Source organism: Phyllobates terribilis, unplaced genomic scaffold (assembly GCF_046119375.1).
Source record: "Phyllobates terribilis strain yellow unplaced genomic scaffold, ASM4611937v1 Scaffold_2__4_contigs__length_985480577, whole genome shotgun sequence".
Taxonomy (NCBI): Eukaryota; Metazoa; Chordata; class Amphibia; order Anura; family Dendrobatidae; genus Phyllobates; species Phyllobates terribilis.
In genome coordinates this window covers 831,539,233-831,567,228 of record NW_027362762.1, presented here as the reverse complement: position 1 = coordinate 831,567,228, position 27,996 = coordinate 831,539,233, and the positions used below count along the sequence as shown (strand labels likewise).

Sequence of the window (27,996 nt, the reverse complement as noted above, 5' to 3'; positions counted from 1 at the left end):
GGCGTCAAAATCTCATTTACCTCCAGAAATTGTGAACTGAGCAGAGAGAAGGAAATATCAGCGACCTCTCCACCGGAAGGGAAGCAGTCATTCAGACATGTGAGATACTATACGGTCTGTATGGGTGAGGAGGGACAGCACGTGTCATGGCATCCTAGTATGACTGCAGTGATACAGCACCGAGCACACTGTGACCTGTCATCACGTGACCTAAGCCTGCTCCCTGCGCCCTTGTGCTGTGACCTGTCATCACGTGACCTAAGCCTGCTCACTGAGCTTTGTGCTGTGACCAGCTGTGGATGTGTTGGTGTAATATGGTGTAGTACATTCTGTTTGGGTTCTCTGTACTTGCTTATATTTAGTACAGTAGACTTTGTGTCATGCGGACAGGGAACTTTTCCCTAAAGCCAAGTTCAGACTTTGCGGCCCAGACTGCGGACATGCCTGGCTGTGCGCTGCGCCGTCTGCTTGTCTATGTACCAGACGTGCAGGACCTGCCTGTTATTTACCTGCACTAGTCTGGTGTGTAAATTGAGCCGCACTAGTGCATGCCATGTGGTTTTTCTCGTGCAGACCTGAGGAAATTCGCCCATGCCCATAAGCTAAAGTCGGTCTGTGTTCAGTCCACTGACGGAAAATATACTCGTGTGAACTTAGCCTAAGGCCACGTTCAATTTTCAGTAGTATGTTACCTCAGTATTTGGTGAGGGTTTTTTTTTCCCTTCAGTATTTGTAATCCAAAACTAGGAGTGTGTGATAGAAATACGTCACCACTTCTGTATTTATTATACTTTTCCTCTGACTGTTCCACTCCTGGTTATGGCTTACAAATACTGATATGAAATACTGAACGTGGGCTAAGAAATCCAGAAAAATCACAAATTCCTCCAAATAGTACACACATTTATCATGTAATTCTAGTATGTCATAGGTCAGTGATGGCGAACCTTTTAGAGACCAAGTGCCCAACCTGCCACCCCCCCAAACCCACTTATTTATTGCAAGGTGCCAACACTGCAATTTAACCTGAATACTGAGGTTTTAGTTTAGAACAAACAATTTATACAGAACAGGAAGGGGCAACAGAGCAGGCAGGGGCAATTAAGTGCAGCCAGACAGGAGCAGGGGTACCAGACTGCAGGTATAAACAGCAGTAAAGTGAAGGCAGAGGAGAGACAGTAGTAAATTGCAGAATTGAGAAAGAACAGAGATAGCAGAAAGCAAGGTAGAGCGTGGTGGAGAGGAAATAGAGAGCGGAGGTGGAGAAGAGCAGAGGGGTAATAGGCAGAACCCAGTGCCAGGCAGGGAGAGGGGCTGTAGTGGGATCCCCAGTGCTGAACAGGTCCGGTTGCTGCCAGGCAGTTGACTCTGTGCGTGCTGCAGAATATACAGTGGGTACAGAAAGTATTCAGACCCCTTTTAAATTTTTTACTCTTTGTTTCATTGCAGCCATTTGTTAAATTCTAAAAAGTTCATTTTTTTTTTTTTTCTCATTAACCCTTTCACAACCCTGGGATTTTCCGTTTTTACATTTTCATTTTTTGCTCCCCTTGTTCCCAGAGCCATAGCGTTTTTATTTTTTGGTCAGTATGGCCGTGTGAGGGCTTATTTTTTGCGGGATGAGTTGTACTTTTCAACGCCATTACTAGTTTTACCATATCGTGTACGGGGAAAAAATTCCAAGTGCAGTGGAATAGCAAAAAAAGTACAATACCACAGATGTTTTTTTTTTTTTTACCACGTTCACTGAATGCTAAATCTGACCTGCCATTATTATTCTCCAGGTCATTACGAGTTCGTAGACACCAAACATGTATACAGTGCCTACAAGTAGTATTCAACCCCCTGCAGATTTAGCTGCTTTGATAAGATGCAAATAAGTTAGAGCCTTCAAACTGCAAACGAGAGTAGGTTTTATGAACAGAAGCATAAATCTTACAAACCAAAAAGTTATGTTGCTCAGTTGAATTTTATTAAATTTTAAACATAAGAGTGTGGGTCAATTATTATACAACCCCTATGTTTAATATTTTGTGGAATAACCCTTGTTTGCAATTACAGCTAATAATCGTCTTTTATAAGACCTGATCAGGCCGGCACAGGTCTGTGGAGTTATCTTGGCCCACTCCTCCATGCAGATCTTCTCCAAGTTATCTAGGTTCTTTGGGTGTCTCATGTGGACTTTATTCTTGAGCTCCTTCCACAAGTTTTCAATTGGGTTAAGGTCAGGAGACTGACTAGGCCACTCCAACACCTTGACTTTTTCCCTCTTGAACCAGGCCTTGGTTTTCTTGGCTGTGTGCTTTGGGTCGTTGTCTTGTTGGAAGATGAAATTACGACCCATCTTAAGATCCTTGATGGAGGAGCGGAGGTTCTTGGCCAAAATCTCCAGGTAGGCCGTGCTATCCATCTTCCCATGGATGCGGACCAGATGGCCAGGCCCCTTGGCTGAGAAACAGCCCCACAGCATGATGCTGCCACCACCATGCTTGACTGTAGGGATGGTATTCTTGGGGTCGTATGCAGTGCCATCCAGTCTCCAAACGTCACTTGTGTGGTTGGCACCAAAGATCTCGATCTTGGTCTCATCAGACCATAGAACCTTGAACCAGTCTGTCTCAGAGTCCTCCAAGTGATCATCAGCAAACTGTAGACGAGCCTTGACATGACACTTTGAAAGTAAAGGTACCTTACGGGCTCGTCTGGAACGGTGACCATTGCGGTGGAGTACGTTACTTATGGTATTGACTGAAACCAATGTCCCCACTGCCATGAGATCTTCCCGGAGCTCCTTCCTTGTTGTCCTTGGGTTAGCCTTGACTCTTCGGACAAGCCTGGCCTCGGCACGGGAGGACACTTTCAAAGGCTGTCCAGGCCGTGGAAGGCTAACAGTAGTTCCATAAGCCTTCCACTTACGGATGATGCTCCCAACAGTGGAGACAGGTTGGCCCAACTCCTTGGAAAGGGTTTTGTACCCCTTGCCAGCCTTGTGACCCTCCACGATCTTGTCTCTGATGGCCTTGGAATGCTCCTTTGTCTTTCCCATGTTGACCATGTCTGAGTGCTGTTCACAAGTTTGGGGAGGGTCTGAAATAGTCAGAAAAGGCTGGCAAAAGAGATCTTTAATCCACACATGTGAAGCTCATTATTCTTGGTGCCTGAACTACTTCTTAATACTTTAGGGGGACCAAACAGAATTCTTGTGGTTTGAGGGGTTGAATAATAAATGACACTCTGAATTAACTTTTAACGTTTTAAAAAATAAAAAATAAATAAATAAACAAAAAAAAAATTTGCTGCAGTGCATTTCCCACTTCCAGGCTGATCTACAGTACAAATGTCACAATGCCAAGTTAATGCTAAGTTCCGCATGTGTCAACCAGCTAAATCTGCAGGGGGTTGAATACTACTTGTAGGCATTGTAGGTTCTTTTTTATTTAAGTGGTGAAAAAAAATTCCGAAGTTTGCTTTAAAGAAAAAAACGCCATTTTTCGGTATCTGGGGCCGGGTGAGGGCTTATTTTTTGTGCGCCGAGCTGAAGTTTTTATTGATACCATTTTGGGGTAGATCCGATGTTTTGATCGCCTGTTATTGCATTTTATTGCAATGTTGCGGCGACCAAAAAACGTAATTCTGCCGTTTAGAATTTTTTTCTCGTTACGCCGTTTACCAATCGGATTAATTCTTCTTTTATATTGATAGATTGGGCGATTCTGAACACGGCGATACCAAATATGTGTATGTGGTTTTTTTTTTTTGTTTTTTTTTATTATTTTATTTTGAATGGGGCGAAAGGGGGTGATTTAAACTTTTACATTTTTTTTTAATTTTTCTTAATATTTTTAAAAACATTCTTTGTTTTTCACTTTTTGCTTGCTTCTATAGTCTCCATAGGAGACTAGAAGCTGCACTTGTCTGATCGCCTCTGCTACATAGAGATGATCAGCAGATCCACCTCTATGCAGCAGAAATGGTCCTGTGCTATGAGCGCCGACCACTAGGTGGCGCTCATAGCGACCAGCTCATGACAACCACTGGAGTCTGCTGCAGACCCAGGGTTGTCATGCCAACCCGTTGGTGACCCGCGATCATGTGAAGGGGTCAACGATGGGCGGGGTAAGTGACGCGCTTCCGGCGCGGCGCTGTTAAATGCCGCTGTCAGAGATTGACAGCGGCATTTAACATGTTAATACCTGCAGGTGGATCGCGATTACGCCCACGGCTGTTGCGGGCACATGTCAGCTGTAATAATCAGATGACGTGTCCGGTTCAGTGCGGGCTCACCGCCGGAGCCCTCACTGACCCGGGGGTTACGGCCTTGTGCGTACAAATACGGCACAGGCTGTAAAGGGGTTAAAGTACACTCTGCATCCCATCTTGACTGAAAAAAAACAGAAATGTAGAAATTTTTGCAAATTTATTTAAAAAAAAAATATATATATATATATATCACATGATCATAAGTATTCAGACCCTTTGCTCAGTATTGAGTAGAAGCACCCTTTTGAGCTAGTACAGCCATGAGTCTTCTTGGGAATGATGCAACAAGTTTTTCACACCTGGATTTGGGGATCCTCTGTCATTCTTCCTTGCAGAAACTCTCCAGCACCGTCAGGTTGGATGGTGAACGTTGGTGGACAGCCTTTTTCAGGTCTCTCCAGAGATGCTCAATTGGGTTTAGGCCAGGGCTCTGGCTGGGCCAGTCAAGAATGGTCACAGAGTTGTTCTGAAGCCACTCCTTTGTTATTTTAGCTGTGTGCTTACGGTCATTGTCTTGTTGGAAGGTGAACCTTCAGCCAAGTCTGAGGTCCAGAGCACTCTGGAAGAGGTTTTCATCCAGGATATCTCTGTACTTGGCCGCATTCATGTTTCCTTCAATTGCAACCAGTTGTCCTGCCCCTGCAGCTGAAAAACACCCCCATAGCATGATTCTGCCACCACCATGTTTCACTGTTGGGATTGTATTGGGCAGGTGATGAGCAGTGCCTGGTTTTCTCCACACATACCGCTTAGAATTATCACCAAAAAGTTCTCTCTTTGTCTCATCAGACCAGAGAATCTTATTTCTCATAGTCTGGGAGTCCTTCATGTGTTTCTGAGCAAACTCTATACGGGCTTTCATATGTCTTGCACTGAGGAGAGGCTTCCGTCTGGCCACTCTGCCATAAAGGTCCGACTGGTGAAGGGCTGCAGTGATAGTTGACTTTGTGGACCTTTCTCCCATCTCTCTACTGCATCTCTGGAGATCAGCCACAGAGATCTTGGGGTTCTTTTTTACCTCTCTCACCAAGTCTCTTCTCCCACGATTGCTCAGTTTGGCTGGACAACCAGGTCTAGGAAGACTTCTGGTGGTTCCAGACTTCTTCCATTTAAGGATTATGGAGGCCACTGTGGTCTTAGGAACCTTGAGTAATGCAGAAATTATTTTATAACCTTAGGGTATGTGCCCACACTGCGGAAATGAAGCAGAAATTTTCTGCTTCATTTCTGCATGTCCTCTCCCGGATAAACGCATGCGGAATTCCGCACGCGTTTATCGTGTGTTTATCGCGCTATTTCCACATGCGGAATTGCCTTGCGTTTTTTATTGCATTGCAAAGGCAATTCCGCTTGCGGAAACGCAAAATTAAATTACATGCTCCGGATTTTTTCACACATCAAAAGCGCTGCGGAAAAATCCGCAGCATGGGCATTGAACTTGCGGAATCCCCTTGGGGACTATGGGGGGCGGATTACATAGCGTTTCACAAGCGTTTACGCTGCGGAAATCCCGCAGCATATACGCTTGAAAAAACGTTACGTGGGCACATACCCTTAGCCAGATTTGTGCCTTGCCACAATTCTGTCTCTGAGCTCCTTGGGCAGTTCCTTTTGAGCTCATGATTCTCATTTGGTCTGACATGCTGTATGAGCTGTGAGGTCTTGTATAGACAGGTGTGTGCCTTTCCAAATCAAGTCCTATCAGTTTAATTAAACACAGATGGACTCCAATGAAGGAGTAGAAACATCTCAAGGAGAATCACAAGGAAATGGACAGTGTCTGAGCAAAGGGTCTGAATACTTATGATCATGTGATATTTCACTTTTTCTTTTTTAATAAATTTGCAAAAATTTCTACATTTGTTTTTTTTTCACTCAAGATGGGGTGCAGAGTGTACATTAATGAGAAAAAAATGAACTTTTTAGAATTTACCAAATGGCTGCAATGAAACAAAGAGTGAAAAATTTAAAGGCGTGTGAATACTTTCCGTACCCACTGTATCTCCCCGAGCACTTGCTGCTCTTCCTGTCCTCTGAGGTCCTGTCCAACTGCCCGCAGTGCACCCCGGAGCACCTGGGCGCCTGCACCGCAGCCTCCTCCCGCCCCGCCTGTGTGGAGCTGGTGCAGGCTCCGGCTCCATGTGCTCCCGACTGGAGGGAAAATCGTGTGGATTGTACACTGCACGCTGCACCGCCGAACTGCGCTGCTACCCAAACCCCGGCGCTGAGGCGATGGCACGTGTGCCCAAAGGGAGGGCTCTGTGTCCCCCAGCTTCGCCACCACTGCCATAGGTATTTGAAAAGGAAATAACCTTTCCATTTTTATTGTGGCCCTTTGGAGTGGTCTTATATGACAGTGTGGTTCTCAGAACAGAAATGGTTGTGCACCGCTCATGTAAATGGATCTTGCCGGGTTAGTCCCACTTTAGCAAGTTATCATTTATGTATGGGATAGGGATTATACTTACTATTATTATTAGCATATTTTACTGCTGGAGGTTCTACTACTGGACCCCCCACTGAGTCTGAGTTCACACGAGCGTATTTCATGGTCCAGACATGAGGCTGTAAGTTCAGACTGGGAGACCTGAGACCAGACCAGGCATTGCAGTCGGTATATGGACTGTCAAATATGCTCGTATGAACCTGGACCAAGGGCTCGTGCAGACAAGTGTATTTTCGGTCCGAGTTCGATCCGACAAAACATAAGATTGTACTTGGACAAATGCATGCCGGAGTTTGATCCGCTATTCAGATCGTACTCGGCCATGCCAGTCAGTGAGTCTGTGGAAAACATCAGATTGCACTCAGATGGCATCTAAGTGCACTCCAATTTTCATGGACTGCAGAATGGAAAAGATTCATTTTTTTTTTTTTTTTTTTTTTTTTTTCTCCATCTTCCCTTCATCCAAGAAAATCACACTATGATCAGAGTGTGATTTGCATAACTGACCAGATTCTCTCAGATGAAAGAATATACATTGGTGTGACCCTACGCTAATCCTGAGAATAGGGCTCTGAAGAGCCTGGTATGAATGGTGCCGTGTATGTGCACCACTCTATTCATTGTTTCTAGGACTTATGGAGATAATCCATTTGAGCGTGGCACTTCACAGCTTCCCTTTGGGAATTAATGTTTAAATAGTTACCACCCTTCTCGCCCCAAAATACCAGCCAGGCTTTAGGTATATCTACTTGTGGCAGTTATCTATTTCTATACTATACTTACCTGTGTTGTACTGCTCCTTCCTCCTTAGCCCTATGGACAGCACTTTGCTAAATGCTCTGCTATTCTGTAAGGATCTTTTTACATAACATTTAGGTATATCATTTTACCAGCATTAAAAAGTATACACACCCCTGATTTTGTCACGTAAAAAAAAATCATACCTAGAAGAATAATTTAAAAAATGTTTCCACCTTTTATTTGACCTAGAATCTTTTGATAGAAAAGCAAACTGAAATAATTTCAGGTAGAAAAATATGCAAATTGCCTCTTCGGAGAAAAAGAGGATTTGTACTCTATAGCGCCACCTATTGGAAGTAACGATCCTACAAGTCACAATCAACCCTTTAACGAGTTGTGCAAAATGACTTAGGATAAAAGCCAAATCAGAATATCAATTTGCAGACACTGTGTTTCGGGCTGTTGGCCCTCGTCAGTGCAAAGTATGAGAACTGATTTGGCTAGGTGAGAGGCTCTGGACTGAGGTCTAAGGGGTAGCGTTTCTCCTTATGGAGAGTGCTTCACACAAAAAAAGAAAACCAAATGTTCTCAGTTGTAGGCATGTTCTTCACATGAACTGATGCAAACCCACGAAAAAAAAAAACCCTGAAATTCCAGGTTGTCAGGTAGCAAAACACAAAAAATGCCACTTTACCAGTGCACTGCTATGTAAAGCACAAAAGATCAGACGATTGCCGATTCAAGTCCCCTAAGGGGACAAGTACAGTGGGAAGTGAGAAATTTTTATTTTTAAAAAACACATCACCCCCTTTGCCACATTAAAAAATACACATATTTGGTATTGCTGCATTTGTAAAAGTCTGATCTATCAAAATATAAAGTAAATGAATCCGTGAATTAATTAAACGGCGTGACAAGAAAAAAGATCAAAACGACAAAATTACGGTATGTTTTTTTATTTTTGTGCGCTGCAGCATTGCAATAAAATGCAATCAAATCTATCCCAAAATGCTATCAGTAAAAACATCAGCTCAAGGCGCAAAAAATAAGCCCTCAAACAGACCTATTTCCCAAAAATTTGAAGCGTTACGATTGTCGGAAAATGGCGACACATTTATTTATTTTTTTACAAATTACCAATATTTTTTTTTTTTTTTATTTTTTTTTTTTAAAACTCTTATACATTTTTGGTATTTAGTGTGTGGTGTTTTTAGATAGATAGATATGTCTATATATCTATCTATCTCTGCATACTTTCAATACATTTGGAATTTTTTTTTTTTACGGTTTTCGAGAATACTCTGTGGTAGAATGAATGGTGTCATTCAAAGGTACAACTCGTCCTGCAAAAACACAAGCCCTCATAATGCTATATTGACTGAAAAATAAAAAAAAGTTGTGGCTCTTAGAATTGGGGAGGGAAAAACGAACATGAAAAAAACAGAAACTCGCCATGTCATGAAAGGGGTTGAAGTATATTTTTCTCCAAAACTCCGCAGCATAACCATACATAGCTGAAATTATACAGACAGTGCCTGATGCATGCTGCCACTGGTTTAGGCCATTTGTATCCACTGTCAGATTCCCTTTAATGGTTGTCTAAAAAATCTACTGCCATTCGGAATAAACTTGGACACGCAAATCATCAAAATCCGCTGATGGCAACTGTCAACCAATTACATCTCAGATGTGCTTAATAGGAGACAACTCCAGAAACTGCAGGCCATGGTAGCACATTTGGGCCACCTATGCTGCTCACAGTAGAAGGAATACAATCAGCCTGGTGTTCTTATGTTGAAAAAATGGCTGCTGGGACACTATGGAGAAATGGCCCTACAACTGGCTCCACTATAGCTCCATATAGTACTACAAGTTAAATTGGACATCACTTGCCAAGCTTAAGGTATCAAACAGTGTCTATTCAAACCTTCAGAAAGCATTTGCATGACATTGGGCTACGAGGAAGACGTTCAGCTATAGGTGCTCCATTGATCTCACAGAGCAATTCTTAAAGACTGTTAGTGCAGAGGAAGATGGCAATGGAGGATTGAATGAAGGTCTATCCTATTTAGTGATGAGTTATGCTTTTTACTTTGATGAAGTGGTAGTTGGAGATTGGTCTGAAGACCACATGGGCAACACTATGAAGCAACCTTCATGAGGGAACGTCACATCAGTTCTACTCTGGGGATTATGGTGTGGAGTGGCATATTGTACGGTTGCCGGACATCTCTATGCTTCATTACCGGTGCACTAACAGCTCTGCATTACATTGATTTGTTTATGGAACCAGTGGTACAGCCATTTCTCCAAAGTGTCTTAGGTGCCATTTTTCAACATGACCGCACCAGACTGTATGGCTCGTGCTTCTGTGAGCAGCTTTCAGGTTTAGAAGTCCATTTAGAATGCTTGTTCCCAATTACTGCCCCATGCAAACATGCCGGCAATTACCCAATAAACAAGCAAAACTCTTGCTTTTTGGGTAATTGGTGTGTTAATTCTGGCATAAAACTAATCTTTAGCAGATTATCACCCTGTGTGAAAAGCATATATACTGCCAATAACATGATTCTGTAAACAAGGACAAAACAGTGGCCTAAATGTGCTACGTTGACCTGCAGTGTCTCCGGACTCGTCTCCCCACTACGCACATCTGGGACTTCATTGGTCGACAATTGCAAAAGGAGCTGCCAGAAGCAGATCTTGATGATTTGCCCAAGTGCATTCAGTGTGGCAGAACATTTCTCAGACAACCATTAATAACTTCATTGATAACATGCCAAGGATTGTAAGTTCATGAATTTCTGTGTGATAATGAATAAATTGAGTTGTTTTCAAAAGTTTCTTTCCATTTTTTTTTCATCATTTACGTATTGTCATGATCCATGAGTGTTTGTTCTTGGTTTTGCAATTTCAATGTTGTGGAGTGTATTTTAATGTATTCATCCACCATCCTCTTTACTGCTCTCATTATTCTGTTTTTGGATGTGATTGTTATAGATGTGTCATTGTTTTACATTTTACAGCTCCAGGTACTTACAGCAGATAATGGTACCTTTACCCGGTGCAGAATTGGTACATAAACCTTTACAGCTGTATCGATATCTTCTTCGTTGCTGCAAGCAACTTCCAAATGAGAATCTTCAACATTATTATAAGCATGCCATACGACAGGTGAGTTGGGTTGGACAATTATGAGAACTGGATTTTTTTTCCTAAATTATTAGGCATATAAACCTGGCATTTTGATGTGCATTTGTGTGTGTACATGTATATAAATATATATTATAGGTCAGCCTGGTTCATCAGATTTGTTTTCAAGGTTTCTTAATGTATTCTATCATCACTTTCATGGCTCTTGTGAGTGCAGGGCATTATACTGGGATCAAAAGGACCCTTTGATCCTAGTGCTTTGGATAGAAGAGCCCAATGTTTTGTTTTTTTTCTCCACTTGCTTGGGCACATGCTCCATCTTCTTGTTGATTAAGAATGCAGTTCCTCAGGAGATTCCTGCAAAGATTCTGCAATGGAAATGCACAAACTATGGCTAGGTCCTTTCTTTTCAGAGGCCTCAGCAGTTGAATGGTCCCCCTTTATGGCAGGTACACGTCTTGTCACATATGTGTCCAGCTATATTCGTCTATAATGGTGTGTTTTTTTTCAAAGAGCTTTCGGGTTCACGCTGATGAAGATGACTCGGAGAGGATTCAACAGATTGTTAAAAGGGCCATAGAAGATGCTGACTGGGTGATGAATAAGGCAAGTATGACAAAAAAGAAAATTCACTTTTAGCGTTTACTTGATAGCTTCTCTAGATAAGTCAATATTTTTTTTATTCAGTAATTAATTATGGAAAGTTTTTTTTTATTTTTTCTGATATTTAATGTTGGGAACATTTAGGGGGTGCACCTTACCAGTGTTTTTTAACTTCTGAATTGCATGATTGAATAAACAACTATATGACACTGAAAAACAATCTCTCCTACAAAGATTCTATGTAGAAGAAGTTTTTCTTGATTGTCAAAGCAACTTGACCGCCCACTTGCTTTTCGTGTCACCCCTAGTGATGAGCGCAAGTGCTCGTTACTGGAGTTTGTCTAGGGTGCTCTGGTTTGCACAGAGTATCGCAGGCGCTCGAGTGACCTGTTCGAGTCCCCGCGCCCACATGTTTCGTGGATGTTACAGAGCCACAAAACATGCGGTGATTGTGTATGTCAGCAATCCCCGAATGTTTTGTGGCTGTCCAACAGCAGTGAAACGTGGGCACAGGGTCTCGAACATGTCACTCAAACACCCACGATACTCTGTGCAAACCAGAGCACCCTAGACAAACTCCAGTAATGAGCACTTGCGCTCATTACCAGCTATCACTTATACATTTTTGTGGGGGGCACAGTCGGCATCATCATTGTATCCTTAAATCACAGACTAGGCACATGGAGATGTAATTTTGCCATTAGTTTAGTTTATTTCTAACAACATTAGTAATATTATTATTATTTAACCAATGACTTAAGCCAATAGTTTATATTTAATCTAAGATAGCTCAAGTGTATTTCCTTAATCATTATGTTCTTTTGCTTATGTACATATAGTGACTCATTAGCTGGGAAGATGCTGAAATTTAATAAACACATTCTGTAGTTTTAATGTTACAGTTAATATTTCATAAACCAGGAAATTCCCACAGGTTCATGATCACAGTTATGTTGATGATGGTATTTTTCCCATTGCCACATATTGTATGTTCTTCTTCCTTCTGACGATTGGAATCAACAAAAATTGTCTCACCAATGATCTAAGTATATGGATGCCTGGTATACTTTCAAATAGTTGGGATACATTGATGCTTGAAAGGAAAATAATGCTTGTTTGTTTCCATCATAGGGATGGTTGCGTGAGTGGGTGTACATTAAATTCCCATCTCAAGTTCCAGCAGCAATAAATGTGTAACTCCCCAATTTGCTTTTCCGCTGCAGTCGTCGCCTCCAGTACTTAAAGGGATTGTGTTTTGGGGGCATTTTTTTTCTTAAATGCATGTATTTGTGGCTAAAAATCATTTTTGAAATTGGGTGTCATTAAAAAAAATTAATTTTGCACCATTATTTATTTTACAGGCTCTTTGTTTACCTGCACATTAAACTGTGGTGTGCTCTGTGGAGGAGCTCAGAAAAGAGTTGCAAACAAAACTCCTTGTCATGTCACCATAGCAGGCTCTACGTTAACTCATTCTGCAGCCAGCAAAAATTGTAATAAAACTCAATTGCAAGAATACTTTTTAGCCCCAATTACATACATTAAAGTTAAAAAAAATGTCCAAAAAGTGAACAACCCCTTTAAAGGTCCATTTAGAATGCTCTCTCCCAATTATTTGTGTGCAAACATGCTGGCGATTACCAATGAATGAGCAAAATGCTTGGGTGATTGTTTGTTTATTCTTGATTAAAAGTCATTATTTGCAGCTCATCACCCTTTTTTTTTTTTTTTTTTAAAAAGTACTGCCGATAACAGGATACTGTAAATGGTCGACAAAACAATTGTATTGACAATTCTGTTAACGTCAGTTGCTGCGTCCTGTGTAAATAGGCCAGTTACATGAAAGCTTGTATTTGTATGTCCAATGGAGTGAAAAAGTGTTCTCCCCTTCCTGATTTCTTATTCTTTTGAATGTTTGTCACACTTGTTTCAATGTCACACTTTCACACAATGTTTCAGACCACAAAACAAATTTAAATATTAGACAAAGATAACAAGTAAACACAAAATGCAGTTTTTAAATGAAGATCTTTATTAAGGGAAAAATAAATCCAAACCTACAGGGCCCTGTGTGAAAAAGTGATTGCCCACTAAACCAAATAACTGTTTGGGCCACCCTTAGCAGCAACAACTGTAATCAAGCGTTTGCGATAACTGGCAATGAGTCTTTTACAACGCTCTGGAGAAATTTTGGCCCACTTATCTTTCCAAATTTTCGTAATTCAGAAGGGTTTCCAAGCATGAACCACATTTTTAAGGTCATGCCAACAGCATCTAAATCAGATTAAGGTCAGGACTTTGACTAGGCCACTCCAAAGTCTTAAATTTAGTTTTTCTTTAGCCATTAAGAGGGAGAGAGAGACTTCTTAGTGTGTTTTGGATCATTGTCCTGCTGCATAACCCAAGTGCGCTTCAGCTTGAGGTTGAACAGATGGCCAGACATTCTCCTTCAGGATTTTTTGGTAGACCGCAGAATTCATGGTTCCATTTACCACAGCAAGTCTTCCAGGTCTTGAAGCAGCAAAACAGCCCCTATACACAGGGCCCTATAGGTTTGGTTTTCTTTTTCCCTTAATAATAAAGACCTTCATTTAAAAACTGCATTTTCTGTTTACATCATAGAATGTTAGATTTGGAGGGGACATCCAGGGTCATTGTGTCCAACCCCCTGCTCAATGCAGGATTCACTAAACCATCTCAGACAGATGTCTGTCCAGCCTCTGTTTGAAGACTTCCATTGAAGGAGAACTCGCCACCTCTCGTGGCAGCCTGTTCCACTCGTTAATCACCCTCTCTGTCTAAACGTTTGTAATCTGTATCTTCTTCTATTCAGTTTCATCCCATTTCTTCTAGTCTTTCCTTGTGCAAATGAGAATAAGGATGATCCTTCTACAATGTGACAGCCCATGAGATATTTGTAGACAGCTATTAAGTCTACTTTCAGTTTTCTCTTTTTCAAGCTAAGAATTCCCAAATCCTCTAACTGTTCCTCATAGGACATTGTTTGCAGACCGGTCCCCATTTTGGTCGCTCTTCTCTGAACTCGCTCCAGTTTTTCAATGTCTTTTTTAAGATGTGGTGCCCAGAACTGGACATAGTATTCTAGATGAGGTCTGAACAAAGAGGAGTAGAGGGGGATAATTACTTCACGTGATCTAGACTTTGTCTAATATTTAAATTTGTTTTGTGATCTGAAACATTTAATTGTGACAAACATGCAAAAGAATAAGAAATCAGGAAGGGGGCAAACACTTTTTCACACCACTGTATTTGATCGGCACTCGATAACAGGCTAATATTGGCCCGCAATAAAACAAAGGAAAAAAGAATCCGAGATCAGGTCATACCAATGTATAAAATGTAAATTTTATTATGAAACAAGTATTGACAACAGTGGATATGAAAGCAAAACTAAAAGAGGCGCATATCCTGTAACATAAAAATAGATGAATGCAATGAAGAGATTGGCAACACAGTAATGAGAAAAAATGTGAGAGAACGATGGGAGAAGACCTGCTGTTGAGTGGTATATCTGTGTATCAAGTTAGTATTACAGGACTATTATATATGTAACTCAAAGGGTGGTATATTTGTGTAACAGGTTGATATGCATGTGACTCATATGGTATACCTGTGTATAAGGTTGGTATAACAGGGCTACTCTGCATACGAGTCCATAGGAAAATAAATTAATAAGTAGATATATACGAGTTCCCAATTAAAGATCAGTGCAAAAAGTCACATATAAGTTTCTATGTCCACATATAATCATAGCACATTATTATATATACCAAAGTGCAAATATCAGATAAAGTACAAGGAAGTACCATGTAATTTAGTCTTCATGTCCACATCTAACATATATTTTAAATGTACCAAAGTGCAAATGTAAATAGATTGCGATGCATTGTGCAACAATAACCCCTATATGGGAAAGCACTAATCTGATCAGGCAATAACAACAATCTGATGAAACACATTAATCCCATATAAATACAAAGAGACTAGTAAGAAATGATAGATATTAGAGTTCTGCCCACATATTATCATGACATATATGTAGTAAACTGTAAGTGCCAATGAATCATGAATGATATATTCTGTGTGTGTATATATATATATATATATATATATGTATCTCAAAAAAATAAAGGGAACACTCAAATAACACATCCTAGATCTGAATGAATGAAATATTCTCATTGAATATTTTGTTCTGTACAAAGTTGAATGTGCTGACAACAAAATCACACAAAAATCATCAATGGAAATCAAATTTATTAACCAATGGAGGCCTGGATTTGGAGTCACCCCCAAAATTAAAGTGGAAAAACACACTAAAGGCTGATCCAACTTTGATGTAATGTCCTTAAAACAAGTCAAAATGAGGCTCAATATTGTGTGGCCTCCACGTGCCGGTATGAAATCCCTACAACGCCTGGGCATGCTCCTGATGAGGTTGCTGATGGTCTCCTGTGGGATCTCTTCTCAGACCTGGACGCAAGCTTTCGTCAACTCCTGGACAGTCTATGGTGTTGGTGGATGGAGCGAGACATGTCCTAGATGTGCTCAATCGGATTCAGGTCTGAGGAACGGACAGGCCAGTCCATAGCTGCAATGCCTTCATTTTGCAGGAACTGCTGACACTCCAGCCATGTGAGGTCTGGAATTGTCCTGCATTAGGAGGAACCCAGGGCCAAAATCACCAGCATATGGTCTCACAAGGGGTCTGAGGATCTCATCTCGGTACCTAATGGCAGTCAGGCTAATGGACTCGGTTTCTAAACGTTTGTGCAGACACATGCACATTTGTGGCCTGCTGGAGGTCATTTTCAGGGCTCTGGCAGTGCTCCTCCTGTTCCTCCTTGCACAAAGGCGGAGATAGCGGTCCTGCTGCTGGGTTGTTGCGTTCCTATGGCCCCCTCCACTGCTCCTGGTGTCCTGGCCTGTCTCCTGGTAGCGCCGCCAGCCTCTGGACACTACGCTGACAGAGACAGCAAGCCTTCTTGCCACAGCTCGCATTGATGTGCCATCCTGGATGACTTGCACTACCTGAGCAACTTCTGTGGGTTGTAGAGTCCGTCTTATGCTACCACGAGTGTAAAAGCGCAACCACCATTCAAAAGTGACCAAAACATCAGCCAGAAAGCATTGGTACTGAGATATGGTCTGTGGTCCCCACCTGCAGAACCACTCCTTTATTGAGGGTGTCTTGATAATTGCCAATAATTTCCATCTATTGTCTATTCCATTTGCACAACAGCATGTGAAATTGATTGTTTGTTTGATAGATAGATATATATATATATATATATATATATATATATATATATATATATATATATATATATATATATATATATATATATATATATATATATATATATATATATATATCTAAGGGTGGTATGAGGGCCCGACGTCCAGAGATGGGGGTTGTGCTCACAGCCCAACACCGTACAGGACGCTTGCCATTTGCCACAGAACACCAGGATTGGCAAAGTTGCCACTGGCGCCCTGTGCTCTTCACAGATGAAAGCAGGTTCACACTGAGCACATGTGACAGACGTGACAGAGTCTGGAGACGCTGTGGAGAGCGATCTGCTGCCTGCAACATCCTTCAGCATGACCGGTTTGGCAGTGGGTCAGTAATGGTGTGGGGTGGCATTTCTTTGGAGGGCCGCACAGCCCTCCATGTACTCACCAGAGGTAGCCTGACTGCCATTAGGTACCGAGATGAGATCGTCAGACCCCTTGTGAGACCATATGCTGGTGTGGTTGGCCCTAGGTTCCTCCTAATGCAGGACAATGCCAAACCTCATGTGGCTGGAGTGTGTCAGCAGTTCCTGCAAGATGAAGGCATTGAAGCTATGGACTGCCCCCCCCCCCCCCCCCCCCCGTTCTCCAGACCTGAATCCGATTGAGCACATCTGGGACATCATGTCTCGCTCCATCCACCAATGTCACGTTGCACCACAGACTGTCCAGGAGTTGGCGGATGCTTTAGTCCAGGTCTGGGAGGAGATCTCACAGGAGACCATCCGCAACCTCATCAGGAGCATGCCCAGGCATTGTAGGGAGGTCATACAGGCACGTGGAGGCCACACACAATACTGAGCCTCATTTTGACTTGTTTTAAGGACATTACATCAAAGTTGGATCAGCCTGTAGTGTGTTTTTCCACTTTAATTTTGGGGGTGACTCCAAATCCAGGCCTCCATTGATTAACAAATTTGATTTCCATTGATGATTTTTTGTGTGATTTTGTTGTCAGCACATTCAACTTTGTACAGAACAAAGTATTCAATGAGAATGTCATTCATTCAGATCTAGGATGCGTTATTTGAGTGTTCCCTTTATTTTTTGAGCTGTGTGTGTGTGTGATTATTTTAATTTACTGAGATAATGACTTTTGTGTTTTCATTGGCTGCAAGCCATAATCATCAACATTAAGGCTATGTGCCCACGATGCAGAAATGAAGCGGAAAATTTCCGCTTCATTTCTGCATGTGCTTGCCCGGAAAAAACGCGTGCGGAATTTGACACGCGTTTTTGAAGCGTTTTGCACATGCGGAATTGCCTTGCGTTTTTTAATGCATTGAGAAGGCAATTCCGCATGCGTAAACGCACAAATAATGAACATGCTGCGGATTTTTCCACACATCAAAAACGCTGCGGAAAAATCCGCAGCATGGGCATTGAAATTGCGGATTGTCATTGAGGACCATGGGGGATGGATTACCAAGCGTTTTACGCTGCGCAAATTCCGCAGCAAAAACGCTTGAAAATGCATCGTGGGCACGCAGCCTCACAGAAATAAACACTTGAAATAGATCACTCTGTTTGTAATGACTCTATTTAATATGAGTTTCACTTTTTCTATTGAAGAACTGAAATAAATTAACTTTTTGATGATATTCTAATTTAGTGAGATGCACGTGTGTGTGTGTGTGTGTGTGTGTGTGTGTGTACGTGTAATAATATATTATTGTGGTAGATCGGCTGGCTTGGTTACACATAGAGGTACACAGGAACACTGTCTCTTTAAATCTTCTGCTGAGTTTATTAAGAGCACTCCATAAACTACAGCAATGTTAGCAAAAACAAACACTGCCTTCCTGGCCTAACAGGAAAAACAAAACATAACCGTAACGTATGGCACAGTCCTTGTTGTTACGGGTAACCGCCCGCTTCAGGAACAAACAATCCCAGGTTTGTCTTTCCTTCATATGACCAAAACAGCTCTGAGCTTTCACGTCCAGGTCCTCCCCACACCAAATGCTCTCAAAGGCTGTGAATTTATCCTCTGAGTTCCTCCCTCTCTACAGGTGTTCAATCATTCCAGCATCAAAGATAGCTGTTTAACTCATGGCTGGAACTTTTTTCATATGTACTGGAACCTTTTTCATATGTTCTATTACTGCAGCTATTTAATCTCCATGCTACATATCTCCCCTCCAGTACTTTGCCAGTGACTTTGTCACGTATTCCCCCGTCTGCCCAAAGCCATAGGTTTTGGCACCTTCAGTCACCAAATAGGGGAGTTTAAACTGGCATCTGCGTTACTGTGCAGCTTCCCAGGCCTGTGTTCACATGAAAGTTGAAGTCCTGTAGCCCTGAGTTTCAACACTTAAAACGCCATCTCTGCTTTAAAAGACCATTTGACTATTGACCTCTTCCTGCCCTTAAGAAGGTTGGTCAGTGGTGCAGCTATCATGGCGATTTTCGGGTTACCCCCTGATAGTATCCCACCATTCCCAGAAATTCCTGAAGCTGTTCCTTGGAGACCGGTTTCAGCCAACTTTGGACTGCCTCCACCTTATTCACTTGCGGCTTTACTTTGCTTCTTCCAGCGATGTAGCCCAGGTATTTTCCCTTCTTTTTCCCGATGGCACACTTCTTTTGGGATTATGGTAAACCCTCCTTTCCTCAGCACATCCAGCACGGCCTGGACCTTCTGCAGATGACTTCTCCAATCCGGGCTGAATATCACAATCTCGTCGAGGTAAGCTATGGCGTAATTTTTGTGAGGGGCTAAGATCCGGTCTATGGCCTTCCAGACGGTAGCTGGGTCTCTTTGCAGGCCCAATGGGCCTCTGGTATACTGGAAGCAACCATCAGGTGAAAAGAGGTAGTCTTCTTCTTGGCACTTTGAGAGAAGAGGATTTGCCAGTAACCTTTCGTTAGGTCCAGGGAGGTGATGTATCTGGCTGACCCTAGCATTGTTATGAGTTCATCGCAAGGTATCGGATATACGTAATTTTTAGCCCCTTCCTTTGAAATCGCCTTGCGGCGGACTTCGGGATATAATGCGGCTTTTGGTTCCCCTGCACATGTGGTTCCGTCAGGATTCCTTGTTCATCAACCTGCGTACGTCTTGGTAACTCCGAAAACAGGTCCTTGTTCCGCTGAAAAAGTTCTCTGCACTGTTGTTTCTGGGCTGGTGACAGTGTCTCTGCCACAGGGACACCCTTAGTGTCACCTTCTGGTCTGCCCAGCCCACATGGAGTTTCAACTTGGTTTCTCTGTTGCCCAGCCTTGACGGATAGTGGCATGAGAGGATTTTGGAATAGAGAGGTGGTAGCGGTTAGCTGGCAGGTGGGACAGGACTTGCAATATTTTAGTATTTCACGGTGACATCTGGGCCAATAGTACATCTGCATGACATTGTTGTGTTTTGTCCACCCCCAGATGGCCACCCAAGACATGTGAATGGGCCCTGTCCAACACCCTTTGTCTATAAGGTCCTGGAACCAATAATTGCTCCACTATCACCTTAGTGACCCGGTACAATAAGTCCCCACTCAACATGAAATGGGGAAACCTGGTGTCAGCCCCCGACTCCTGTGCTATGCTGTTTGACTGTTACCTTATTGAATGCCTATTTTGGAGTTGGGTCCCTATGTTGACTGAACCTAAAATTTTCTCTGGTCACCCCTATCACAGGAATGTCTGCCTCAGGGGATACTACTTTATCCTCTTCACCCATTACACAGCAGGGAAACTCATCAGACTCTGGAGTTGGTGAGACTTTGTTTTAGGGCCAACCCGCTTCTTACGCGAGTGATCCTGGTCTCCACCCCTCCCCCACAAGTCCCAAAACAACACAAAGTACCGGCCTATGATGATTGGATGCAACAAATCCGGGACCACACCGACCTCATGAGACTCAGTACCTCAGGCCGTCTCAATAACCACTCTGGCCATCGGATAGTTTTTAGCATCCCCGTGAATACAGCGGACACCAACCTTTTTCCCAGGACATGCAGTCTGCCCACACTTGCTTCCTGGGGATCTTGCCCAAACGTCTAACTCCAACTGTGGTAGATTGCCTTGCTTGGTTGCACATAGAGGAACACTGTCTCTTTAAATCTTCTGCTGAGTTTATTAAGAGCACTCCATTAACTGCAGCAATGTTAGCAAAAACAAACACGGCCTTCCTGGCTTAACAGGACAAACAAAACATAACCATAACGTATGGTACAGTCCTTGTTGCTACGGTTACCTCCCTGCTTCAGGAACAAACAATCCCAGGTTTGTCTTTCCTTCATATGACCACAACAGCTCCGAGCATGGTGGGGGAAACATCATACTTTGGGGGTGTTTTTCTGGAAAGGACAGGACGACTGCACTGTATTTAAGGGAGGATGGATGAGGTCATGCATCTCTAGATTTTAGCTAACAATCTCCTTCACTCAATAAGAGCTTTGAAGGTGGGTCGTGGCTGGGTCTTCCAGCATGACAATGAGCCAAAACACACAGCCAGGGCAACTAAGGAGTGGCTACATAAGAAGCATTTCAAGGTCCAGGAGTGGCATAGCCAGTCTCCAGACCTGAACCCAATAGAAAATCTTTGGAGGGAGCTGAAACTCAGTTATGCCCAGCGACAGCCCCGAAACCTGAATGATCTGGAGAAGATCTGTATGGAGGAGTGGGTCAAAATTCCTGCTGCAGTGTGTGCAAACTTGATCAAGAACTACAGGAAGCGTCTGACCTCTGTAATTGCAAACAAAGTTTCTGTAGCAAATGTTAAATTCTGTTTTTCTATTGTATCAAATACTTATTTCATGCAATAAAATGCAAATTAATTATGTAAAAAACATTCAATGTGATTTTAGTTTTTTTTTTTAAGATTGTCTCTCCTTGGTAAAGTGTACCTACGATAAAAATTACACACCTCTCCATTCTTTGTAGGTGGGAAAACCTGCAAAAATCAGCAGTGTATCAAGTACTTATTTTCCCGTGTATATGTATATATACAGTATGCATGTATATATGTATGTATGCATGTATGTATATATATATATATATATATATATATATATATATATATATATATATAAATATGCAATTATTCATTTACCAGCATATTATTGTATACAGTTGTATATGTGTATACAATTTTTTTGTGCTTAGATGCCCATTCTTAACTTAATCCATTTACGACCCATGACATATAGGCACGTCATAGGTCGCCTGCCCCTGTTTGATGCAGGCTCCGGCAATGAACCCGCATCTTTTTCAGCATATGACAGCTGACATGTGCCCCTAACAGCCGCTGGTGGAATCGCATTCCACCCGCGGCTGTGAACAATATGTTAAATGCCGCTGTCAAACTCCGACAGCGGTATTTAACATGGCCACGATGGGTTGGCATGATGACTCGGAGTCTGCAGGAGACCCCTGTGGTTTCCCTTGCCCAGCCCCAGATCCCAAAAAATAGAGACGCTACAGGTCTTGGAAAATGACGCCATTTTTTAATTTTTTTTTCCAAAATTAGATTTTTTTTGTCACCACTTAAATTAAAAAGAACCTATAAATGTTTGGTATCTATGAACTCGAAATTACCTAGAGAATCATAATGGCAGGTAAGGTTTAGCATTTAGTGAACATGGTAAAAAAAAAAAAAAAATGTGGAATTGCACTTTTTTTTGCAATTTCACCGCACTTAGAATTTTTTCCCCATTTTCCAGTACACTATATGGTAAAATCAATGGTGTCTTCAAAAGTACAACTTGTCCCACAAAAAACAAGCCCTCACATGGCCATATTGATGGAAAAAGAAAAGTTATAGCTCTGGGAAGAAGGGAAGCAGAGGTTAAAGGGGTTAATATCGGCCCGCCTAGATGAAATGTTACATGAGCAGCCTACATGCCGCCATTACCATGTAACTTCCTTTTCCTTTGCCAGCGCAGATGGCGCAATTCCTGCCAGTATTGATGGTTAAATATAGAGGAGTACATGTCACCCATTCTGAAAATAATGGTATTCTACAGTATAGTGAATGTAGTCGCTGTGTATGATCTTCTGGAAACCCAGCAACATTGAATGCATTTACTTAGATGTTAGAATGCTAGATTTTGATAAACCATATTCTGGATTATTGGATTTTCTGTATCAAGGTGTCTGATGTTCCTTAATATTCATCCTTGTGGCTGTCTTCTGGTTTTGTTGATGCCATGCTACAGGAATCTTCAGACTTACTCCAATGAATTAGGACTACACAAGGAATAAGAGAGACTCAGTTGTTAGAACTCACGCTTTCCTGGATTGTTTGAAAATCTGCTGCCGTTTTTATATAATATTGGCCCTATACTAATCAGTATGTGTTTGTGCAACATGAAGACCCCCATACACATTAGATGGCTGTTGCCGGAATGATGCTTCGGCTGATCTTTCACCTGACAGCCGTCTTGCCCATACAAGGTAGCACTCATTCGGCCAAGCACTCCTCTGTTTTCTGTGAGAAAGCGCCAACAAACAACTCTGGAGGCTTATTTCCTGGAGAACACAGCTGTTGGCAGTCGGAAATCATACCTGCTCAATCAACATCTACCCCTAAAATCAGTTGCCCATTGTTCTCATACAAATTTCACTGTCGGTTGAAGCCGAAATTAGTCTAATGTACATGGTGTCTTTATTCTGTATGTTCTTCTGTAAATAAATGCATTCTCAGTATAGTATCATGAAATAAAATTATTTACCAACCTTTACATAATGGAACATCTAAGGCTTTTCTTATAAATTATAAATCATTACCTATCTGTAAGATAGACAAGTGTCTTATCCATTGGGGATCCCTCTGCTAGGCACCACAAAAGCAGGGGGTCCTGTGTCAGTTGAATGGAGTGGCGGTCTAGCTTGCCCACATCTGCTCGTTTCAATTGTATGGGACTGATGGAGTTAGCTGAGTGCTGTATGTGGCTTTCTTTGACAGTCCTGTATACAGAAGCTCCAATTATCATGCTAGGTCCTACTAGTAGGACTGCCATCTATCGCCTGTCCTGTGATCAGTGGTAATTTTTGATTACGAGAAAAACCCTTTTAGTGATTTGGATCAGTTATTATGCTGTTGATCTCTAAGGGAAAACTCTTAAGAGTTAAATCAGATATCTGTTTTTCACATGTCCTGTGTTTATGTTCAGAATTTTTTATTTAATAATGTCTATTTTTGATCTGCGTCACAGATTAAAAGTATTCTATGGGTCCGTGAAAATCGCAAAAAAGCACACGGATATATTCTGTGTGCTGTCAATTTTTAATTTTAGCATACATACTGTACAATAGCCTTATAAATACATGCCTGAGAGCAAACATAGCTGTTAAACCATAAATTCTAGGTCAGCATGAACTCTACTCCACAAACATTTTTAAACCACGGAGAAAACATGGAGTAATTTAGTTAGAAAAATTAATCTTTATTAATTACATCAAAACGACATAATCAAATCACAGCATTTAAAAATAGGGATACACGGGGTCAAGGGATAGCAGCACAGAGCGGCTTATGAGCCCCCCCCACCCACACCATAATATATTAATTTGGGCGGTGGGGACTCCTAAGGTAAGGTGAATTCCAAATGAAAAAGAATGGTCTGGGAGTGAGCAATCATTGCTTATACCCAGGACTAAGAACTGTCCATAATCATATGTAACACCCACAGTCCAATAATTGTAAAAGAAGCCTTACCAAAGGATGGGACACAAAGCTAAAGTGCTGAATGCATTAGACCCATGGAAAAACCACCTCAACTCGCGTTTCGCCTGACACGATGTGGCTTTCTCAAGAGGCTGAAGTAGCACCATGTGCAAGGACCTTAAATATGTAAATTCTGTGGTCATGTGATGCACCACATGACCAACCAAGCTACAGTGACTTCCGCACGGCGGCGCATGCACCGTAGGTATCCTGTCATGCGTGCGCGACCAAGCCATCAAGCCCCCTGCGCGTGCGCACCACGCACTGAGCAGGAGACAGCAGACAACGGGGCACGCGCGCGTGAGGGAAGCCGACGGCGCGCATGCGCACAGCGTTAGTCAACGTGATGGTAATGAGATAGGCAGAAGAAAAGTGGGACTCACATTTTTAAACATTTGAGGTAAACATCCAAATTTTTTTAACAAGTCATAAATAACGCAGCATATAATGACAAATCATATACCTCTCACAATAATACCACATTTCACAATTCCACTTTTAAGTAACACTGCTCCATATCACATAAATATTATCACATTCTAAGCTGAGAATTTCCATCACAGCAGCTGAGGATGAGATGTCGAAACAGACACGACCACAGAAAGGCTCAACATAAAGGTATACAGCACATCATCACTAAAATAGGAGTAGAAAAAATGAAAAAAATAAAAAACAAGCCATAAAGGACAATAAAGGTAAAAACATAATAAAATAAATCACATGGGATTACATAACAGAGAGAGCAGGAGAGTAGAGCCTGAAACCTTTCTAAATTATAGAAACGCAGCAAAACTTAGTCTCATTTAGTCCACGTGGGCTAACGGTGTCCAGATTCACCATCCATCTCGCCTCCCTTTGGGCAAGACGCTGTTTGATGTTGCCACCCCGAGAGCCAAGACGCACCACTTCTATACCACATATCTGTAATGTTTTAGGATCACAGTCGTGTACAGCCTTAAAGTGTCGTGGTAGCGTCTTCTGCTCCCGGGGATCGGTCACCGTCCTGGCCGCGCCAATGTCCCGCATGGGCTTACGCACCCTGACACGAAGCTCCCATGATGTCACACCTATATAGATTAAGTTACACCCACAAGTCACATAGTATATAACATTATTGGTGTTACACAAAATATATTGCAAGATTTTAAATTCACGGGAGCCGTCAGAGGACGTGAAAGAAGCACTGTGCAGGACATTGGCGCAGGCAAGACAGCGGCCGCCTGGGAAACATCCTACAGTGGGGCCACGGGACCCGAATGGGTTGGATGCAGGGGGAATGTAATGACTGGAGACTAACAAATCTCTCAAATTCTTCCCCCGACGGGCCGTCATTGGCGGAAAGGGCTCAAGTTGATCACGTAATGCAGGTTCTGTGCCCAAAACCGCCCAATGGCGATTAAGAACCCATCGCATCGTCTCCCATTCGTGGTTAAAAGATGAGATCTATCTAATCTTTCCACTCTAGTCTTTCCCCCGTTTAGCCTGATCGGAGTATAGAAGACCACTGCGGGAGGTGTCCTGCGCCCTCTCATAGCCACGTCTGATGCTTCGTTTACTGTAAACCATCTAGTTAGATCAGCAGCCTGGGCCTCGAACCTGGAATTTGTTGAGCAGATCCTCCTCACCCTCAGGAACTGTCCAATTAATGTAATTGGCAAGAAAAGATTTAATTTTAAAAGCATTCACATAGACCAAACACTGATGAAAATTTGATCCAGCGCATTGATAGGAATCCTTTTTTTTTTTTTCTCGTGCAAATGAGAATCCTAAGAGGCCTTAATCAGATGTGTTGGGTTTAACATAACTATCGCTTTTAAATGGGATATTTATGTTAGACCTGATTTTATGATCCTCATATACCTTAATTCTTGAATCAACACTTAATCAGATGTGCCATAAATGTTTTTAACATTTTAAGGCATTTTGATAAGGAACAAATAAATGAAGAGAGCCGTACATATGCAGCCACCTCTTGAGGAAGATGTGACCCAGCAATAGAATCCGCAATAAGTAGGAACTTATAACATATCCTATTGATGACGCCGTTAATGTCCCAGATAGGACAACCCCTTTTATCATGATTTTTTTGTTTGGAGCTACTATAAGACATGGTACTATGACATTTAAAAATTCCAAATGTTTCTGGTTATTGTAGCAAAACGTCTTTGTATGTTACCATTCATTTTTTTATTTATGTTTTTTATAGTATAAAAAACAAGACTAAAAATTATATAAAGCCAAGATTTCGTCAGAAGAGAGATTCATGGACAACATGTTGCATAATTTGACTGCAGCCACAGATCTTATATCCATCCAATGGCAAGAAACCTCTTCTGGATCATGTGCTTTGCTTCATACTAGGAATATTCCTTGTCTACTGTGACTTCAGCACAAACATTATGGTTTATCTGAATTGATGCTTCACCGAAAAATATCAGGCGTTTCCTTCTGAGTTTTAGTAATTGTTTCATATGTAAATATTAAAGTGTGGGCTTTGCTTCCCTTTTTTGTATAAGAATCATTTCATGAAAGAAAATTGAATTCCATAAAAGGTCTACAGCCGGTCAGTGAATACAGTCAGTACTTACGTACTGACTGGTAATAATTTCATGAAACCCCAGTGAAAAAATAGAGGACTTACTTTTAAAATACTGTCACATCTTTGAAATTACAACACCAAGTAGGAAAAGTCATGGAATTATGGAAATCACAGGATGGATAAACATGTAAATGATATGCAAATTATGAAAAATGGAAACAAAATTTTCAAATCATCTCGCTTTATTTAGCATTATATATGATAGCCACATGCAGAAATGCGCACCCTTACACCCCTGGGTATGCTACAGTGGCATATAAAAGTTTGGACACCCCTGTCCAAAATTACTGTTATTGTGATCAGTTAAGTAAGTTGGAGATGAAATTATCTCTAAAAGGCCTAAAGTTAAAGCTGACACATTTCCTTTTGCATTTTAGGCAAAATATATATATTTTCAACTTTTACATTTTAAAAATTACAAAAAGGAAAATGGGCCGATACAAAAGTTTGGGCACCCTGCATGGTTAATACCTAGTAACACCCCACACATACCTTGGATCATTGTGGCTAAAGAGTCCTATTTTAACCTCATCGATCCGCAGGACTTGTTTCTAAAATTCATCAGGCTTGTTTAGATGATGTTTTCCCTACTTCTGACGCTGAATTTTATGGTGAGGACGCAGGAGAGGTTTTCTTCTGATGTCTTTTCTATGAAGGCCATATTAATGTAGATGTCTCTGAACAGTAGAACAATGTACCACAACTCCAGAGCCTGCTAAATCTTTCTGAAGGTCTTTTACAGTCAAGCTGGGGTTATGACTTGCCTCTCTATTAATCCTATGAGCAGCTCTCTTTGAAATTCTTGCTTGGTCTTCCAGACCTTATCTTCTCCGCCACTGTTCCTATTAACTGCCTTTTCTTAAGTACATCTCGAAGTGAGGAAACGACAACTTGAGAACACTTTTTCTATCTTCTTATAGCCTTCTGCTGCTTTGTGGGCCTCTGCCATTTTCATTTTCAGATTGCTAGGCAGTTGCTTAGAGAAACCCATGGCTGATGGGTTTTTTTTGGCGTAAGGTTAAAGGAGGCTAGGTGTCACGGGTTTTCCGTGACAGAGAGGAGCCAGAAGACCCCAGCGTCTGAGTTCACGTACTCCTGCATTGAATAGAAGCACTTCTCCCTCTTATTATATGGTGCTGGTTTCTTTCAGCAGTGCAGGAGTTAAACTGCTCAGCTTTGAATCTCTGTAGCTTCCTTCTTGGAAGTTCTCAGCTG

The 27,996-nt window shown here is 41.8% G+C and overlaps 1 protein-coding gene across 3 annotated transcripts; it reads left to right on the top strand.

The window, feature by feature from the left end:
* LYRM9 (LYR motif containing 9) lies at window positions 1-26,681 on the top strand. Of its 3 annotated transcripts, none has more exons than XM_073670768.1 (4): window positions 1-114; window positions 10,474-10,621; window positions 11,114-11,206; window positions 26,389-26,681. In XM_073670768.1, exons 2-4 carry the CDS (start codon window positions 10,496-10,498, stop codon window positions 26,404-26,406), a joined length of 237 nt encoding a protein of 78 aa, XP_073526869.1. In that variant the 5' UTR covers window positions 1-114; window positions 10,474-10,495; the 3' UTR covers window positions 26,407-26,681. The 3 variants fall into 3 exon arrangements, with proteins under 3 accessions (XP_073526869.1, XP_073526868.1, XP_073526870.1); XM_073670767.1 differs by having other exon boundaries at window positions 12-99; XM_073670769.1 differs by having other exon boundaries at window positions 27-107; window positions 10,472-10,621.
* Window positions 26,682-27,996: the final 1,315 nt, after the last annotated feature.